This window comes from Neoarius graeffei, chromosome 23, assembly GCF_027579695.1.
Source record: "Neoarius graeffei isolate fNeoGra1 chromosome 23, fNeoGra1.pri, whole genome shotgun sequence".
NCBI classification, from domain to species: Eukaryota; Metazoa; Chordata; class Actinopteri; order Siluriformes; family Ariidae; genus Neoarius; species Neoarius graeffei.
The window spans coordinates 50,923,248-50,944,308 of NC_083591.1; the positions used below are offsets into that span (position 1 = coordinate 50,923,248).

The window sequence follows — 21,061 nt, forward strand, 5'->3', positions numbered from 1 at the left end:
TATGCTGTTATATACTCTACCCTGGTGTGTTTTAGATATTTCAGAAAGCCAGTGATGTTCTGCATTGCACACAGGTGAAGGATGTGATCCTGATAGCATTGAGAATTGAAGAAACTGGAACATTCTCTTTGTTTTTGTAACTGATATGAGATAAAGTTTGGTACAAGGGATTCAACTGCAACGGACTTTGTTTGTTTGGACTATATACAGGAAATATGCTTCTAGTAACTTGTGTTTTATATGCTGTTTTTGAATAAGTTTAAGATAAAGTAAAAATTGAGTTCTCAAAAAGTCTTTGGTAATGTTATAGTAGCTGTACAGTTAGGACCTGAGATACAGTATAATCTGCCAGTTCTGTAAATATTGATCCACAGGTCCAGGTGGGCCGCTCTATCAGACTGTAAAAGATATTTAAAGCATCTTCATAGTCAAAACGCAATATTTTAGTTGAGAATTTATATTAATTCTTCACAGATTAAGACTAGTCCAGAGTTTACATTCTTAGTCAATGGAGATTTTCTGTTATATAGCATCAGAACATGGCTATTCATTTTCCCAACAATATATTAAGAGCAGATTCAGGAATGTTTGTATATCATTTGGTTGTCGATTATAATAAAGTCTATATTATGCTTCGACATGTTTCTGTTTCTCTGATTTGCTAAACTTCTATTTGAGATGCCATACTGAGGTGTGACTGAGTTTCCCTAAACACTGGGAGCACCAAGTCATTTTAATAGTTTTAAAATTTCTATTATGTCAATTTTATTTAATGTTGTGTCCTTCATCATTGAACACACAAACAATGTTATTTATAAAAATATATGTTTTTCCTCAATCTGACCCATTGGGCAATATTACAAGGTGTAATACAACCCCGATTCCAAAAAAGTTGGGACAAAGTACAAATTGTAAATAAAAACAGAATGCAATGATGTGGAAATTTCAAAATTCCATATTTTATTCAGAATAGAACATAGATGACATATCAAATGTTTAAACTGAGAAAATGTACCATTTAAAGAGAAAAATTAGGTGATTTTAAATTTCATGACAACAACACATCTCAAAAAAGTTGGGACAAGGCCATGTTTACCACTGTGAGACATCCCCGTTTTCTCTTTCCAACAGTCTGTAAACGTCTGGGGACTGAGGAGACAAGTTGCTCAAGTTTAGGGATAGGAATGTTAACCCATTCTTGTCTAATGTAGGATTCTAGTTGCTCAACTGTCTTAGGTCCTTTTTGTCGTATCTTCCGTTTTATGATGCACCAAATGTTTTCTATGGGTGAAAGATCTGGACTGCAGGCTGGCCAGTTCAGTACCCGGACCCTTCTTCTACGCAGCCATGATGCTGTAATTGATGCAGTATATGGTTTGGCATTCTCATGTTGGAAAATGCAAGGTCTTCCCTGAAAGAGACATTGTCTGGATGGGAGCATATGTTGCTCTAGAACCTGGATATACCTTTCAGCATTGATGGTGTCTTTCCAGATGTGTAAGCTGCCCATGCCACATGCACTAATGCAACCCCATACCATCAGAGATGCAGGCTTCTGAACTGAGCGCTGATAACAACTTGGGTCATCCTTCTCCTCTTTAGTCCGAATGACACGGCGTCCCTGATTTCCATAAAGAACTTCAAATTTTGATTCGTCTGACCACAGAACAGTTTTCCACTTTGCCACAGTCCATTTTAAATGAGCCTTGGCCCAGAGAAGACGTCTGCACTTCTGGATCATGTTTAGATACAGCTTCTTCTTTGAACTATAGAGTTTTAGCTGGCAACGGCGAATGGCACGGTGAATTGTGTTCACAGGTAATGTTCTCTGGAAATATTCCTGAGCCCATTTTGTGATTTCCAATACAGAAGCATGCCTGTATGTGATGCAGTGCCGTCTAAGGGCCCGAAGATCACGGGCACCCAGTATGGTTTTCCGGCCTTGACCATTACGCACAGAGATTCTTCCAGATTCTCTGAATCTTTTGATGATATTATGCATTGTAGATGATGATATGTTCAAACTCTTTGCAATTTTACACTGTCAAACTCCTTTCTGATATTGCTCCACTATTTGTCGGCGTAGAATTAGGGGGATTGGTGATCCTCTTCCCATCTTTGCTTCTGAGAGCCGCTGCCACTCCAAGATGCTCTTTTTATACCCAGTCATGTTAATGACCTATTGCCAATTGACCTAATGCGTTGCAATTTGGTCCTCCAGCTGTTCCTTTTTTGTACCTTTAACTTTTCCAGCCTCTTATTGCCCCTGTTCCAACTTTTTTGAGATGTGTTGCTGTTAGGAAATTTCAAATGAGCCAATATTTGGCATGAAATTTCAAAATGTCTCACTTTCGACATTTGATATGTTGTCTATGTTCTATTGTGAATACAATATCAGTTTTTGAGATTTGTAAATTATTGCATTCCGTTTTTATTTACAATTTGTACTTTGTCCCAACTTTTTTGGAATCGGGGTTGTAATAATTTAAAAAATGCAGCAATGACAAGAACCTATGAACAGCAGTGGATTGTGACCCTAGATCTTGGTGGTGCAGGATGCCTTTAATTTGAACATAGCCTCAAACAAAATTAAGTTGAGAGGCTGTTATACTTGACTTTACTGTAGGTTCATATCTTGTGAATTTTAGAGCAATCCCATAATAGTCATTGGAGAGTGAACATCATACAGTCATACAGCATTACGGCCTAGCAGCTTGTTTCGAGTGGTTTTCGACGTGCATTTGTTCAACTGTGCTGAAGGTAACAGCATTAACCAGGGTTTCCAGATTTTAGCACGATTTTGAGCTGAATTTTAATTCCAAAGCCACACCAAAGACCTGAAATAACTCCACAACAGCTGGACACTGGAAAAGGTAGACACATTTTTTCCATACATTTTTTGATATAGAGGCATTATCCACTCCATAATCCACCTGTTTCTTCTCCCAGTCTTTATAATATATCTTACTAAGGAAATGGTTCTGTACATCACAACCCCACTGGCTACATTACACTCTGCATTTGTTTGCGGTAATTTATTAGATTTAATTTTAAGCATCCTTGGTGGCTGTGGAGTATTGTTAAACTATCCTAATTTGGTGTAAAATCACAATAGTGACCCTGTTATTAACTGTCCTGTGCACTCTTCTACTGAAAATGTTCATACAGTGAGCATGTGGGTGTGATTCCTGTCCCAATGGGCTTCTAATTGTGCTTTTATGCAGTTCCCATTTTTGATCACTCGGCACAATAATATCTCTATGGAGCAGTGAGTGAGCAGCATTTAGAAAGGTGAGTAATTAACAGATCCTCAGCTTTCATTACATTACATTAATGCCATTTAGCAGATACTCTTATCCAGACCGACATACAACATACCCAGAGCAGCCTAGGGAGCGGTTGGGGGTTAGGTGCCTTGCTCAAGGGCACGTCAGTCATTCCTGCTGGTCCAGGGAATTGAACCAATGACCTTTTGGGACCAAAGCTGCTTCTCTAACCATTAGGCCATGGCTTTATCTGTCAAATAGTTCACTGGCCACTCAAAATTCTTCGTTTACTATTATTGCAAGCAAAATTGTATATGAGAAAAATATTTGTAATTTGAATGTTCTGTGGGATTATTTCCCTACATGTACAGTATGCAGACCCAGTCAAATGTTTGTACACCCCTACTTACTCATTCATAGGTTTTTCTGCATTGTGACTATTTTCTACATTGTCGAACAAGACATCGAAACTATGAATGGACATATGGAACATATCTGGAATTATGTGGTAAAAACAAATGTGTTAAAAAACCCCCAAAATGTTTCATCTTTTAGATTCTTCAAAGTATCTAGCGTTTCCCTTGATGACACTCTGCACACTATTGGCATTATCTTAACCAGCTTCATGAGGGAGTCACCTGGAATGCTTTTCAATTAACAGCTGTGTCTCATCAGAAGTTAATTAGTGGACGAGTTTCTTGTTTCTTAATGCGTTTGAGATCAAACAGTAAATAGTAAATAATAAAAATACAGTAAATAACCCTGTTCCATGCCACAACTGTAGTAATCGATACTATGTCAAGAACCTGTGGTTGGTAGAAGAGAGCAACTGGACTTGCTTGAAAAGTCTTGAAGACGTTTCGCCTCTCGTCCGAAAGGCATCCTCAGTTCTGTCTGTCTCTGTTCAGTGATGGTCGTTCCAGGTTGACAAAAATGAACGATCCTCTCTGGCTAAGATGTCTGCCAGTTTTCTGGAAGTCCTCTCATACTCCCGCACTAGTCGAAACGTCTTCAAGACTTTTCAAGCAAGTCCAGTTGCTCTCTTCTACCAACCACAGATTACTATGTACCTGGACGACTGAGTATCTTCACAGATATGTTTCTATGCACTTTGGGATGAGTTCCCTTCGACTAGTGCGGGAGTATGAGAGGACTTCCGGAAAACTGGCAGACATCTTAGCCAGAGAGGATCGTTCATTTTTGTCAACCTGGAACGACCATCACTGAACAGAGACAGACAGAACTGAGGATGCCTTTTGGACGAGAGGCGAAACGTCTTCAAGACTTTTCAAGCAAGTCCAGTTGCTCTCTTCCACCAACCACAGATTACTATGTACCTGGATGATTGAGTATCTTCACAGATATATGTCAAGAACCGCTCAACTAAGCAAAGAGAAATGACATCCATTGTTACTTTAAGACATGAAGAATGTTTTAATTCATAAAAATTGAATTCGAAGGTGTGTCCAAATTTTGACTGGAACTGTATATACAATTTATTCCAGAAACTAAGAGTGCTTGTAAAACAGAGGTGTGACCAGAATGGCATGTGTGGGTGGGCAGTTAGCTCATCTGGGGGGGCAGAAAACAATACCTGAAAAATCGGTGGAAAACCACTACTACAATTACTAGGCCTAATAGTCCAATAATAATAATAATAATAATTCAATTCGGTAATCAAAATATGGTCACACTAGCATAAATCATGACCGTCAATTTTGTTAACAGTGTGGAATTTTTTATGAAGTTTTTTTTTGTTTTGTTTTTGTTTTTTTTTGTAAAGAAAAAAAAACTAAACTAACTTTTTTTGAAAAGCCTGGCTATGCTGAATAGAAATTTAAATGCTGACATTGAAAATGTTGGGATGCACCATCTACTGGTCTTCATGAATAGCTGACCTTTGACCTGGACCATTATCTACAGTACAAGTCTGCGGTTACACTTAGCAAATTCTGAAACAAATTCATTCATGTCTAGATTTTCTGTGATTTCCTTCTCATGTGCCAGAATGACTAAATTTTTCTTCCTTGAATGCAGCATTGTTCTGCGTAGTGGAGTGAGGATGCGGTTCAAGGTGGAGAAAGAGCTTTCACATGCAGCTGAAGACACGCCAATGACAAGTGCTGTGACATATATTGAATGCAATATGGGGAAGACCTCTTTGTACTGCTGAATGCATTTGCATGCTTCAGAGAGGTTAGCATCAGTTGACAATTTATTGAGCAACATTGCTTTTGCCACAGAAATTTCATTTTGCAAGCTTATGCTGTTAAGCTCTGTGCCTGCAAGCACCTGAAGTGGTTTCAGGAGAGAGGGCTCAAGAAAGGACTTTGATTTTGGCAGGAGAAATGATGTGGACCTCATCAGTTCAACATTTCTCTGAGAGAATCTTGTCTCCATCTCTACAATAGCTCTGTCAAGAATGTTTAACATGGCCCTTTTAAAAGTTTGATTAGGAGCTATTTGGTCATCAGAATGCCCAAGTGTTGACAAGACAACGCCATCACCAAGCTGTGAATTAACTTTGCGTTTTCTTTTAGGTGGGGGTGAATTGGTAGGCCTACTTCCACCCTGAGAGAAATGCTCCTGCCAGAATGAGTCACTCCTCATCTCCTTCAGAGTAGCCAGTGAAGCTGTCACCACCTCCCCAGCAGTGCACATATCCACTGCTTGGGCCTGCAGAATGGCATTAGCTGGTTTCAGTGCACCAAGGACCTGAAGGGGGAACTTTCCTGTGTTAAAGAAACACTGTCGTTTTAATTGGGTCGAAAGACCCAATGCCTTTGTGCTGATGTCAAAAGGAGCAGTGTCATCCTCTGCTACATCTGAGAGAAGCCCTCTGATTGTGTCCTCATTGGTGACAATGGACTTCGTGACCTCACTGGTCCACCGTATTTCCAGTAGTCGTTTCCAGTGTTGTGCATGAACACTGAACACGCTCGTTTTTCCATGAACTTTGAACTGAACGCAACAACTTTGTAATGAAAGAACTTGAACGTGAATTCGTTCAAATTATGCGACATGAATGACAAACATGAAGATGAACGAAACATGAAACCTGATGAATCGAGTGGCACGTCTACTTGCAAGATATTTTACGTTCTACTACTTCACTGTCAGTCTGATGTTGTTGTCACTCACTGCCCTGAGGTGCCGCGTGTGTGCAATGCATCATGGATAACGTAGTGTGAAGCCGGAGATAGTGGATGGCTCTATGATTTGGCTCCATACTACGTTACCCATGATGCAGCAGAGCAGAGTAGGCGTAACCCAGCGTTCCCTAGCTGCAGACAGCGCGCACACCACAGCCGGCGCACACTCACAGCAACATGGCCAGTGAAAGTTCAAGTAGCGGCACGGAGAACACAGATGAGTACAATGCCAAATAATTTTAGAAATTTGATTGTTGTGTGCAAAGTGTGCATACACAGATGTGTACTGAAGAATGAGGCTATCTGAAGTTTTCCTGTTTTGTATTTTGAGAAATAAAAAGCCCTTGAGCATGCATCCCTCTGTCTGATCAATCTGGTTGATATGGTCAATGCTGTTGATATGGATCTTAAAATAGCACTCCTTCAGTGTATATACATATTGGCAGTCATCTTTTTAGAAACACACACATTTATGAAGAAGTCTAGTTGTCGTTTATTAGAAGTTACTGTTAGTTGAAACTGAAAGCATTTGTTTGAAGTCACCTGTAACGTTTTGGTAGCAGTGGTTGAGTCAGTGAAGAAATCAAAATATTTTGTCCTTTTTCCATATATAGTATGTACAATAACTTCCATTTTGTGTGATAGAATATAATATCTATAATATGTGAGTAGTTTTGAGCTAGAATGTAGCATATGATTTTAGTCTTTATTTTCATATCCTGCCTAAAAGTAAAATGAACTGAACTTTGAACTACAACCCTGATTCCAAAAAAGTTGGGACAAAGTACAAATTGTAAATAAAAACGGAATGCAATGATGTGGAAGTTTCAAAATTCCATATTTTATTCAGAGTAGAACATCGATGACATATCAAATGTTTAAATTGAGAAAATGTATCATTTAAAGAGAAAAATTAGGTGATTTTAAATTTCATGACAACAACACATCTCAAAAAAGTTGGGACAAGGCCATGTTTACCACTGTGAGACATCCCCTTTTCGCTTTACAACACTCTGTGAATGTCTGGGGACTGAGGAGACAAGTTGCTCAAGTTTAGGGATAGGAATGTTAACCCATTCTTGTCTAATGCAGGATTCTAGTTGCTCAACTGTCTTAGGTCTTTTTTGTCGTATCTTCCGTTTTATGATGCACCAAATGTTTTCTATGGGTGAAAGATCTGGACTGCAGGCTGGCCAGTTCAGTACCCGGACCCTTCTTCTACGCAGCCATGATGCTGTAATTGATGCAGTATGTGGTTTGGCATTGTCATGTTGGAAAATGCAAGGTCTTCCCTGAAAGAGACGTCGTCTGGATGGGAGCATATGTTGCTCTAGAACCTGAATATACCTTTCAGCATTGATGGTGTCTTTCCAGATGTGTAAGCTGCCCATGCCACACGCACTAATGCAACCCCATACCATCAGAGATGCAAGCTTCTGAACTGAGTGCTGATAACAACTTGGGTCGTCCTTCTCCTCTTTAGTCCGAATGACACAGAGTCCCTGATTTCCATAAAGAACTTCAAATTTTGATTCGTCTGACCACAGAACAATTTTCCACTTTGCCACAGTCCATTTTAAATGAGCCTTGGCCCAGAGAAGGCGTCTGCGCTTCTGGATCATGTTTAGATACGAATTCTTCTTTGAACTATAGAGTTTTAGCTGGCAACGGCGGATGGCACGGTGAATTGTGTTCACAGATAATGTTCTCTGGAAATATTCCTGAGCCCATTTTGTGATTTCCAATACAGAAGCATGCCTGTATGTGATGCAGTGCCGTCTAAGGGCCCGAAGATCACAGGCACCCAGTATGGTTTTCCGGCCTTGACCCTTACGCACAGAGATTCTTCCAGATTCTCTGAATCTTTTGATGATATTATGAACTGTAGATGATGATATGTTCAAACTTTTTGCAATTTTACACTGTCGAACTCCTTTCTGATATTGCTCCACTATTTGTCGGTGCAGAATTAGGGGGATTGGTGATCCTCTTCCCATCATTACTTCTGAGAGCCGCTGCCACTCCAAGATGCTCTTTTTATACCCAGTCATGTTAATGACCTATTGCCAATTGACCTAATGAGTTGTAATTTGGTCCTCCAGCTGTTCCTTTTTTGTACCTTTAACTTTTCCAGCCTCTTATTGCCCCTGTCCCAACTTTTTTGAGATGTGTTGCTGTCATGAAATTTCAAATGAGCCAATATTTGGCATGAAATTTCAAAATGTCTCACTTTCGACATTTGATATGTTGTTTATGTTCTATTGTGAATACAATATCAGTTTTTGAGATTTGTAAATTATTGCAGTCCGTTTTTATTTACAATTTGTACTTTGTCCCAACTTTTTTGGAATCGGGGTTGTAGTTCAGAATTAAAACTGTGAACGATGAACGTGAACAGTTCACTTTTAACATGTTTGAACTGAACTTGAACTAGTTCAAAAAAAGTGTGAACTTGCACAACACTGGTCCTTTCAGTGTAGGTGTGTTGTATGTGTGTGCAACATAATGTCTGTGACAAAATGTGTTTAAAGATTTTGACCAGTCAAAGAACTTCTTTGCCAGGGGTTCTGCTTCCATTGCGTGAACCACTGCCAAATGGAGCTGGTGGTTGTAGCAGTGCACGTATGGAATGTACTCCCACTTTGTTTTGCAACAAAGCTTGGACACCACCCCTTCCCCCAGACATGACAGACGCACCATCATAGCACTGACACACTAAATTGTCTGGTCTGTAACCCAGGTCAGTCAAATGTGAAAGAATGTGGTCGGAAATGTACTCAGCATCAAGCTGATGTAGTTCAATTAATCCAATTAGGTGTTCCTTGGGGACAGAGTTTTGGACAAATCTAATTACTACAGACAAATTCTCTATGTTACAGTGATCTCTGGTACCATCACTTTTAATGCAAAGTCCAGGAGAGTCTGTTTTCTCGTATCTGGCTTGGATATTGTTTAGCACCATTTTGGTGAGGGTTTCAATTATTTCATTTTGTATTACGTTTGACGTGTATTTTGCATTGTCTGGGATATGTTTTACAATTTCTGCCAATTTCTCATCTTTTTTGACTGTATATTCAAAAAACTTCAGGAAAAGTCCCTCCTCCCCACCCTCGTGATTGTGACCACGCAGAGCCAGTTCATTGACAGCCAGGAACTGAACGGCCTCCCCAATGCTCTTCACATAGTACCTGTTTTTTTCTATCTGCGTTTGACCCAGCAGGTGAGCTATGCTTTCACCCGTCTCTGCCCGACACTGGTGTTCCTGCCACGCAGACATTGATCTGACGTGCGGGAGACTCGACGCATGTTTTTGGAAGCCGGCGTCTTTTTCAAGGGCTTTTTTCCAATTTGTGAAGCCACGTTTGGTAAATATATCCTTGCGGTCCGAATGTGAAATGTTAAATTTGCGGCAGGCAAAGCAAAAGCTGGCATCGCGGATAACGGAATACTCGAGCCACAGTCGAGAATGATACCAGCTTGCACTAAAGCACCGAAGGGTTTGTCCAAATGGGCGCTTGGGGTAATTAGTTAAAATAGGCTGGGACGGGCTATCCATATTTAAGTCGGAAGGGACGTGCACATCAGAGGTTTGGGAGGACTGCGTACTTTGTGAAATGCAAGGGTTTTGAGTTCCTGAAGCGGCCACAGAACTGCAGGATGGCGCAGACCTATTCAGATCCTGTGAAGGGCTTTGCTCCGCATTGGCAGCAGCGGTGCTGGGCTCAACAGCGGAGTCAGAAGCTTGCACAGCGACAGGGGCGGACGACGTCTGCTTTTTAATGAGCCACCTATGCATGTCGTTTGGTGTTACGTACTAGTTAATAAAATGTTTTAATAACATCTGTGTGGGTTATGCTTAGTGGCTGGCTGCCTGCCTAGGCTGGCAATTCAACTAGCTAGCACAGTCTCCTAGTCTTAATAATAGCAGGCTAGCACAGGCAGACTGCTGTAACTAGCTGACTTATCTACACAAATCAACAAGTAAATGAAACAAACAAGCTCAACTCAACAAAAACTACTACCACTACTTTGTGAAAAGATGACAGAGAAGAACGAAATAGGAACTGTATGGGCGCAAAGTAAACTCCCGCACAGCGTTGTGCTTGCTAGTTGAATGGAGGAGGACTGACACGCCCCCTATTCAAACGAACCAACTGGAAAGCAGTTTTGATGATTGTTCTGCCCCTTAAGGTTACGGAGGGGGGAAACACGATAACAAAAAATAATTAAAGCTATAAACTTTGCAGATATATGCTGTTTTTAAATCAACACCAACATTTATTCTACCAATACAAGACACAAACAGAGATCATAAATCGTGGCCTTTTTTCTGGCCAGTTTTCTTTGGATGGACAGGGCATTTCTCAGGGGGGCAGGACTTGTCCCTGGGGGGGCAGTGCCCACCCCAGCCCCCCCGTGGCCACGCCCCGGTTGTAAAACAAATTGCAGTTTCATGTAACGTTTGTTGAGAAACAGAACATTTCAGAAAGCCTTTCAACAGACCTGGAAAAGAGTTTCTGAAGTTGTTGGAGGTGACAGCAGTTAAAATCAACTTCTTCTTTCAGCTGCTCACATACACTAGGGGTTGCCACAGCAGATCTGTTCCTCATATTTGATTTGGCATAGATTTTACACCGGATGCCCTTTCTGACGTAACCCTCCCCATTCTATTCCAGATACTAAGTCTGAACTGTCTTGTACAACCCCAGTGGCTGGGTATTTTACCTAATCTACAGTGCTCAGCGTAAATGAGTACACCCCCTTTGAAAAGTAACATTTTAAACAATATCTCAGTGAACACAAACAATTTCGAAAATGTTGACAAGACAAAGTTTCATATAACATCTGTTTAACTTATAACGTGAAAGTAAGGTTAATAATATAACTTAGATTACACATTTTTCAGTTTTACTCAAATTAGGGTGGTGCAAAAATGAGTACACCCCACAACAAAAACTACTACATCTAGTACTTTGTATGGCCTCCATGATTTTTAATGACAGCACCAAGTCTTCTAGGCATGGAATGAACAAGTTGGCGACATTTTGCAACATCAATCTTTGTTCATTCTTCAACAATGACCTCTTTTAGTGACTGGATGCTGGATGGAGAGTGATGCTCAACTTGTCTCTTCAGAATTCCCCAAAGAAAAATAATTTCTTTACACTACAAGGGTGAAGGCTACAAGAAGATCAGTGAAGCTTTACTTATTAGTCAGAATACTGTAGCAAAAGTGGTACAAAAATTTAAGAAAGATGGATCTGCAACCATCTCACAGAGATGTCCAGGTCGTCCATGGAAGTTAACACCTCGACAGGAGCGTCTTCTGATGAGAAGGGTTGAAAAAAATCGGCATGCAAGTGCACTGCAGTTACCTAAAGAAGTAGAAAGCCAAACTGGGGTGACTATTTCCCATGACCCAATACGGCGTACTCTGCAGAGGAATGGCATGCATGGATGCTGTCCATGAAAGAAGCCTCTCCTAAAGCCCAGGCACAAAAAAGCCCACCTAGAGTTTGCCAGGGCCCATGCTGACAAAGGCAAGGCAAGGCAAGTTTATTTATATAGCGCATTTCATACACAGTGGCAGTTCAATGTGCTTTACAGAGGTAAAGGCAAAACAGTAAACAATAGAAAATAAAATTACATAAAATAAAGGGGGGGGGGGGCATGGTGGTGTAGTGGTTAGCGCTGTTGCCTCACAGCAAGAAGGTCCGGGTTCGAGCCCGTGGCCGGCGAGGGCCTTTCTGTGCGGAGTTTGCATGTTCTCCCCGTGTCCGCGTGCGTTTCCTCCGGGTGCTTCGGTTTCCCCCACAGTCCAAAGACATGCAGGTTAGGTTAACTGGTGACTCTAAATTGACCGTAGGTGTGAATGTGAGTGTGAATGGTTGTCTGTGTCTATGTGTCAGCCCTGTGATGACCTGGCAACTTGTCCAGGGTGTACCCCGCCTTTCGCCCGTAGTCAGCTGGGATAGGCTCCAGCTTGCCTGCGACCCTGTAGAACAGGATAAAGCGGCTAGAGATAATGAGATGAGATGAGAAAATAAAGGGGGAAGAAGAGAGAAAAAAATAAGAATTAAACAATAGTATAAATAAAATAATAAAATGAAGTAAAAGTTCAGTAAAAAACAGCAGAATAAAATAGAATAAAAGTTAAGTAAAGTTTAAAACATGCAAAGACTGTAAAAGTTAAGTAAAGTTTAAAACATGTAAAGATGAAGATATCAGTTAGCAGAAAGCATCTGAGAACAGCTTGGTCTTTAGTCTAGAAGCTGCCAACAGCAGGAGCATTGTTGATGTCCTCTGGGAGTTGGTTCCATAGCTGTACTGCATAGTAGCTAAAAGCTGCTTCACCACACTTTGTTTTAACAACAGGTTTTACCAGTAAATTTTGCTGCTGCGATCTGGTAGATCTGATTGGGTTAGGCTGCTGCAACATATCAGAGAGGTAATTGGGCCCTGTACCATTTAGAGATTTGTACACCAGCAGCAATGCTTTAAAGTAAATTCTGTAGCTTACTGGAAGCCAGTGAAGGGACCTTAGAATTGGAGTAATGTGCTCTGTTCTTTTTGTTCGTGTGAGAACCCTAGCCGCTGTATTTTGAATCACCTGAAGTCGTTTGATGGTCTTTTTCGGCAGGCCTATGAAAAGGCCATTGCAGTAGTCAACCCTACTAGAGATGAAGGCATGTATAAGTTTTTCCAGATCATTTTTTGACATAAGTCCTCTTAGTTTGGAAATGTTTTTAGGTGATAAAATGCCGATTTAGTGATTGCTTTCATGTGACTGTCAAAGTTTAGCTCGCTGTCAATGAAAACACCAAGATTTTTAACCATATCTTTTGTTTTAATCCCCTTTGTGTCAAGAATAGTGGTAATCCTGAGTCTTTCATCTTTTTTCCCAAATAGAATTACTTCTGTTTTATCTGTGTTCAGCTGAAGAAAATTTTGTGACATCCAGTTGTTGATTTGGTCGATACACTGGTAGAGACATTCAAGGGGGGCATAATCATTAGGTGATAGAGCAAAATAAATTTGGGTATCATCTGCATAGCAGTGATACAAAATTGAGTTGTTCTTGATAATTTGTCCAAGTGGGAGCATATAAAGGTTGAATAGTAATGGTCCAAGGATCGACACCTGGGGGACACCACAGGTCAAGGACATTGATGTTGAGGTACAATTTCCCATGGTAACAAAGAAGCTTCTATCTTTTAAGTATGATTTTAACCAATTGATAACTTTATCAGTCAACCCAACCCAGTGTTCAAGTCAATATAGAAGTGTGTTGTGATCAACAGTATCAAAAGCTGCACTGAGGTCCAGTAACACCAGGACCAATGTTTTGCCTGCATCAGTATTAAGACGTATGTCATTTATAACTTTAATCAGCGCTGTTTCAGTGCTGTGATTGGCACGAAATCCTGACTGAAAGTTATCAAAACAGCTGTTTGATATCAAGAAGGCAGTTAATTGATTGAAGACAATTTTTTCAAGGATTTTCCCGATGAATGGTAGATTTGATATTGGCCTGTAGTTGTTCAATACTGAAGCATCCAGATTATTCTTTTTAAGTAGGGGCTTTACAACGGCTTTTTTCAGGGACACAGGAAAAATGCCAGTCTCTAGGGATGTATTTATGATCTGAAGCACATCTGTAATTATGAGGTGAAGAACAGACTTAAAAAAGTTGGTGGGCAGAATGTCCAATTCAGATGTTGAGGAACTGAGATTTTGTACAGTTTTTTCAAGAGTCTCGTAATCAATCAAACAAAATTCTGACATTGTGTTGAAGTTATCTGTCTGTGTCACTGGTGATTACAGCTTTTCAGTTATTTGCAACTGAGATATATTATGAGCAACACTCTGCCGTATTTTATCAATTTTACCTTTGAAGAAGGATGCAAACTCATTGCATTTATTAACTGAGAGAAGTTCAGGTGCTAATTGTGGTGGGGGATTAGTTAGCTTCTCTACTGTTGAAAATAGCACACGGGCATTGTTCATATTCCTGTTGATGATGTTGGAGAAGAAAGACTGTCTTGCTTTACCAATTTCATAATTATATTTACAAAGCATCTCTTTATGGATTTGATAATGGATGTGAAGTTTAGATTTGCGCCATTTTCTTTCAGTCTTCCTACATTCTCTCTTTAGCAATTTAACAGCTGGGTACTGCTTCCATGGTGCTTTCTGCTTATCATTGACTCTTTTGATTTTGAATGGAGCAATATCATCCATAATTTGGGTCATATTTAAATTAAAGATTTCCAGTAAGTCGTCTACAGAGTCTGACATTTTAGTTGAGATCCGTGAGAGAGCTTGCTCAGAGAGAACACGTGTTGTCGTTTATGACTCTCCTACCCATAGTCATTGAGCTGTTCTGAATGTGAGGGGACATAGAAACATCAGAGAAAACACAGAAATGATCAGATAAGGCCAGGTCAACAACAGTAGTAGAAACAGTAAGACCCTTTGCGATAATGAGGTCAAGGGTATGACCACGAGAGTGGGTCGGCCCCTGTACATGTTGTACTAGGTTGCAGTTGTCAATAAGTGCAAGTAGTTCTCTGGCATAAGTGTTTTCAGGATTATCTACATGCAAGTTAAAATCCCCAGATATAATAAGACAGTCAAACTCTAAGCAAATGACTGACAACAGTTCACCAAACTCTTCCAGAAAATCTTTGGCTGAATGTCTCGGAGGCCTGTAAATAGTTAATAACAATATGTTAGGAGAGTATGTAACAAGTGCACGTAAGTGTTCAAAGGATGTAAAATCACCAAGTGAGGACTGTTTACATTGAAAAGAGGCTTTGAATATATTTGCGATCCTCCCACCTTTTCCATGTCAGGTAGCACTCATGAAATTAAAATTTGGGGGAACTGCTTCAATAAGGGTGGTAGCACTCTTTGCTTGATCCAGCCATGTTTCAGTTAGAAGCAAAAAATCAAGATTGTGTTTGCAAATAAGATCATTAATTAAAAATGACTTGTTTGAAAGTGATCTAATGTTCAGAAGAGCTAGCTTTACAGAAAGTCTGCAAGTAATATCCGCTTGGGTACTCTGATGTTGTTTTGAAACAGGAAGGAGACTAGACTGGTTTACCCCCTGGGTTAAATATGCTCTATGTTTTCTATTTCTTATCAACAGAGGAATAGAGAATGGCATAGGCATACTGGGTCCCAGCTTGTTTTCAAAACTACACCCAATGCAGGGATCCACAGCACATCATACAAGACTCTCTGTATATTCCATGAGGTTGGGAGGGGGAAGGATTGGAGATGTCTTGTATTTTTTAGATGGTGAAAAAGATTGGTAGCCAGCTGAAAGTCCTGGGCGAACACAGTTCAATCTGTTGGTTGATTTTCGATGAACTGGGTACACTGCTGGTCGCGAATGTTGGTAACTTGCCAGTGCCCCATAACGATCCCACAACTCCTTGCACGCTCCACCCGGATGTGACGTAAAGTGGAACTGCTTTAACTGTATCGAGAGCGCCTCGATTCGCTCTCTCATGTTCTGACTACTGGAGTGGTCGGACGGACTGTAGGCACGCTACAGTGTTGAGACTAACCGCTATTGTCTGAGAACAGCCTGTTCAAATTAGTTTCGGCCGAACTTTTGAACGACCCGCTAGGTTTCAGTGATATAGTGGTTTTGATTCTAAACCTTTGCAAAGTTTAACTACAGTTAAGTAGTTTTCCACGCTAAGAGGCATTTGCGGACAGCTTCGCTCCTCTCAGCCTTTTTCTCGTCGACGCATCACCGGAGGTTTCTCCCGAAGCACCGTGGACCAGCTAGGCCTCCATCTCCCTGCTTCGTTTAGCCGCGGTTGGACGCAACTCGCCGCTAACCTCCTCTCCTCGGACCGCGACCCTCAGCGCGGACATCGGAGAACGAACTTCCATCGCATTAAGTAGGCACTTGGGCAAATTTTAGTAATTTGTAGCTTATTCAGATGGTTGTTAGGGTCATGTTTAAGCTTTGAGCTGTTTAGCATACCCGCTCAGACACGGAAGGTGTCTTTTATTGTTTGTTTTGGTTCTGTTTTTTTTTTCTTTGAACTTGTTAAACAGGGTATCTTGCATGTTATGTCTTTCCTTAACTCCATTGCTAGCTTCCCTATCTGATTAGCAGCGCAGCAACAAGTTTGTTATTTTAAGCTCCGAGGCTGGACCGCTACAAGGCCTAGTCCTCTCCATCCAACACCTATTACTCTTTCTCTCTCTCTCTCTCTCTCTCTCTCTCTCTCTCTCTCTCCCTCACATTGAGTTCTTTGCCTAGATAGTCTGTTGGAAATTGTTGTTAAGTACAGTGTTTGGATCCAGCTGTAACGTGGCCAGATTCTCATTAGCAACTCATTGCTAGCTACCTCAGGGTGATACGCTAGCTGGTAGGCTTGTGTTCTCGACTAGGCCTGCAGGCGCCATATTCCCCGACGCCATTTTGGTACCTCCCTCATTGAGTTACCTGTGATACGTCACCTAGTTTACGACATCTAGGCACTGACCGCCATTTTGTTTAAGCATTGCTAGAGTGGCTAGTCGTTAGCATCTGCTCACAGATACACACACACACACACACACACACACACACACACACACACACCTACACACACGCACGCATCGGCTTTCCCTAGTCACACACACGCACACACAAGGGATTCTCTTTTCCTATCTCTTTCTCTCTCTCTCTTCCTCTCTCCGGCCCCAAACCTATGGCCCAGGTGTAATTGTTCCATTGTTGTTCCTTGTTATTACCTTTGACCGACATTGAATGTATTTTGTGAGATTCTTATTAGTGAGTAGTAGACAAATAAAAGCTAATCAAATTGAATTATATTTTACTTGTTCCTGTTGTTTATTCACAAGGTCAACTATTTAGAACTCCTTTTTCCTTCAAATTTAGCTTTGGTATACAACTGGGTTTCCCATCTAATGCAGAGCTACCATTAATCTTGAATGTAACCATTCACGGTGAATATTAAGATTAATTATTTAAGATTTTATGAGACTGATTTTTAATTATAAATTGATTAATTCAATTATCAATTATTACATAATTTATAATTTAATTAATCCCAATTCCACCTACATTAAAGTGGTGCCCCGTGTGAGGAATAGTTTAATGACCTTGTGAATTTCTCAACAATAACTTGTAAACTGCTGTATACCCAAAGACAACTGCCAAGGTATAACACAGGTGACTTTAATGGTGAATCATTAACAGTGTGTTAATCACAGAACTGAAATTCAGCTGTCAACCACAGTTAGCTGATAAACCGGTGTAATTGATTAGTACATTAGAGTAATATCTAATCCAAGTACTTAATTAATATTATTAATAATAATCATTATTGTTAACTAATATTATTAATTGAGCTAATTAATACAAGTGAAACATTAGTGAAAAACAAAGTAGCTAAGAAACCACAAATCAATTATTTAGCAACTTGGATTAAATTAAATTCTAACCTAATCAACACCTAGTATTAATTTCCTTTAAGTTAATTAATACATTTCAAACAAAATGTCGCATTCCCCATCAAGTGAGTCAGAAGAGCCCCTCCTCTCTCTTTTCGACGTTGTAGGCGATTTAGGCCAAGTCCCGGAGGATAGGAGAAATTACTTCTGTGATCTGGACCAAAAGGCTTGCTTTGATGAAATACACATAGCCGTTAGGGAGCTTAAGGAGCGTACGATGACCCTCCCAGAAGGGCTACCCAAATTGTTCATGATCTACTATAAGGAAATGGAACATGTGTGTATGACCATCGAACAAGAGAAAAGAACACTAAAACGACAACTGGCCGAAGCTCAAAGGAGAGCAGAAAGCGCGGAGAGTAGCCTCGTGGGCATGAGAGCCACACAAGATGAACTAAAGCGCGAAATAGAATGCCTCAGAGAAGAAGTGACACAAGCACGTCGCTCAGATGAGGGATTGGCCAAACCCTCCCAAGAACAGAGTTCCGCTCTGGAGGAGGAAGAACCTGAGCTTAGAACGGTAGATCAGACACCGCACCCAAGCTCAACTCGCGTGAAAGCCACGCGATCGCCATCTCGTGGCGCTGGGAGTTTTTACTTTACTCCCCACTACACCCCCTCGCGCTTCAATATCGCTGCAGCCTCTAGCACGCAGAAAACGCCACGCTATGTACCCTCAGACTCCTCTGACGGAGAGGCCGCCTACAAGCCGAAACGCAGACATAGGCGATATGAGAGCAGCTCAAATAGCGAAGACAGCGAGGACCCCTATGGGTCAAAATCAAAACGCCTCGCCGCAGAACGCAATACTAGGATCCGCCAAATCGACATCCTTGCGAAAGACATAGAGCGTTTTGAGCCGGAAAATCATAGACACCGAAGCGTTAATGATTATTTCCGGGAGATTGAACGTAGCCTCCTGGACCTGCCAGAGGCTACATCGCGTGAAAAGGCCAGACTAGTCTGGAAAACTTTAGGTAGTGGCGTACGAGCATTCGTTGAGACCCTACCACAGTCAGTCCTCGACAACTACAAGAAAATACGTAAGTACTTGAAAGAGGAATACTCGTTGTACAAGGACGAGACTGCTGCAATGATGGGTGCCATTCAAATCAGACAGAAACGAAGCGAACACCCTCGCTAGTACTACCGTCGGCTCCGCGCGGCGTACTTTCAGGGCAGAAGCGAGCCCGGGCTAGAGGAAGATCGCAACTTCAAGTCCCTCTTCCTCCATAACCTTCACCCATGCATCTGTAACCAAGTAACACTCGCGTGTCGCCAGCACCCCCATACTATGAGAGAAATGCCTCGCACCGCACAACTAACGTGGGAGACGTTCGTCCGACCCACGGACCGCCACGAGGACGATCCCAGAGTCCTCAGCCTACATGAGCAGGAAGGTCGGTCCTTAGGCCTAGAAGGGGGTGAAGCTCCAAACCACGGACCCCCTTGGGCAAACCCAAACCCCGGCCACCAGACGTCGAGTCAACCCAAAAGTAACTGGAAAGGCCGACAAGCTGGAGCCAAGGGGGAACAGGGCCCCAATGCCAAAGGGCAAGGTAACCGCAAACCTGGCAGTCATGGCCCTAAATCTCAGAATAGCGGACAGTCAGGGCCCCATCGCAACTCCTCTCGAAGGGAGCAGAGCCCTAAGCCAGCTACCGCTAAACAAGCCAACCAAGAGCCGCTGGGGATGGCAGAACTGAGGGCCGAACTAGCACAGATTAAACAACTGTTGAGCGATAAGAAAAAGAAGGGTAAGCCGAGCAAGGACAGGGACAACCCGTCAGCATGACTAGGCCGGGACCCATCCCCACCACCACCACGTGTCTACCTCGTGGGGTGGGGAAAGGACCCCTGCCCGATAGGCAGCGATGAGGTGAAACAACCCCCTCCGGTGGTGAAGCCTGACCTGCAGGATGCACCCCTGACGCAGTTTCTTGGAGATTTGGTTAGGAAAGGCAACGCCAAGCGTATCTATACCCCAGTGGTGGTAGAAGGCAACGTTTCCCTCCAAGCTCTCTTGGATACTGGGTCGGAAATCACCCTGATGTGTTCCAAAGTCTTTGCAGAGGTTTCTGATGCGCGGCGCACGCAAGGTAGACCCATCAGAACCGAACGCTGTGACATCAACTTGGTTAGCTTCACCCAGAATCAAGCCCCAGTAACAACCATCGCATGGTTGGAACTCACGTTCCAGGGCATGTCCATCACTCACCCCACTTACATCTGCTCTGTTGGGGTAGAACCGTTCCTCATTGGCCAAGACCTACTAGATAGGCTAGCGCCCCTCATTGACTGTCGTCGTGGGCAACTGTGGGCCCAGGTCGCGTCCCCACAGACCCCAGATCCTTGTCGTCATGACCGAGCCCGTTGCGATGAAGTTAGCACGGATGCTACTCCACCGATAGCTGAGTCAGGGCAGCTCCCCGAGAACCTCGAGACCACTCTGCTCCACCCTGAGCCGAGTCAAGAAGCGCCAAACTCAACCGACACTCTTCTCAACCGCAATGCGCTCGATGGCCACCCGTCTTTCCTTTGCTTTCTTGGTGAATCTGCCCCAACCAGGTACTACCCCTGGATATCTGGCAACATTACCGTCAACGGCGTCACGCCACCGGGCTTCAGGTTAGCACTTTGGTCAGAGAAGTCAGCCATCAGCCAAACGTGGTTCGACATAGTGCATCAGAGCACTCCTTCCCCTGTCTTTGTGCAGAAGAGCCACCGGCTACTGTCAGCCGAACAACCACAGAGCCCCACCGAAGCCACGGGCATCTGCGCCGTGTCGCTTGCCATCGGTCAGAGAGAATTTCTTCATTTCTTGAGCATCGTCCCCGGACTTCCTGACTCACTGGTCATCGGGGCAGACATCTTGGTCAGACTGGGAGCCCAGCTGGACCTAGTCAACCGGGTCATCTGGACCCAAGCCGACGCCGCTAAGCACCCATTCCAAGCTGACCCGGAACAAATGCGGTCAGGACAAACGATTCCCCAAGCCTGCCATGTCGCTAGCGAATTCGACGTTGTCATTCCCGCTAGGACTGCTGGTTCCCCTCTTAAGCTGGCCATCATGAAAGACCAACAGTTTCGTAGCTCCCAGGCATTCTTCCAGCCTCTCAAATTCTTCATGGAGCTCGACTTAGCCGTGTGTGGGAC

General features: G+C 42.4%; 1 protein-coding gene and 1 long non-coding RNA gene across 2 annotated transcripts in view; both read left to right on the forward strand.

The window, feature by feature from the left end:
• Window positions 1-635, forward strand: part of LOC132871830 (polymeric immunoglobulin receptor-like) — a 52,254-nt gene extending 51,619 nt beyond the window's left edge. Inside the window, exon 9 of the mRNA XM_060906369.1 lies at window positions 36-635. Within this exon, the coding sequence (XP_060762352.1) occupies window positions 36-78 (43 nt within the window). The 3' untranslated portion in view covers window positions 79-635. The remainder of the gene's footprint in view (window positions 1-35) is intronic.
• Window positions 636-2,444: 1,809 nt separating this feature from the next.
• Window positions 2,445-6,773, forward strand: LOC132871835 (uncharacterized). The gene is made up of 3 exons (XR_009651343.1): window positions 2,445-3,291; window positions 5,304-5,462; window positions 5,807-6,773. It is a non-coding gene; the product is annotated as an uncharacterized LOC132871835 (long non-coding RNA).
• Window positions 6,774-21,061: the final 14,288 nt, after the last annotated feature.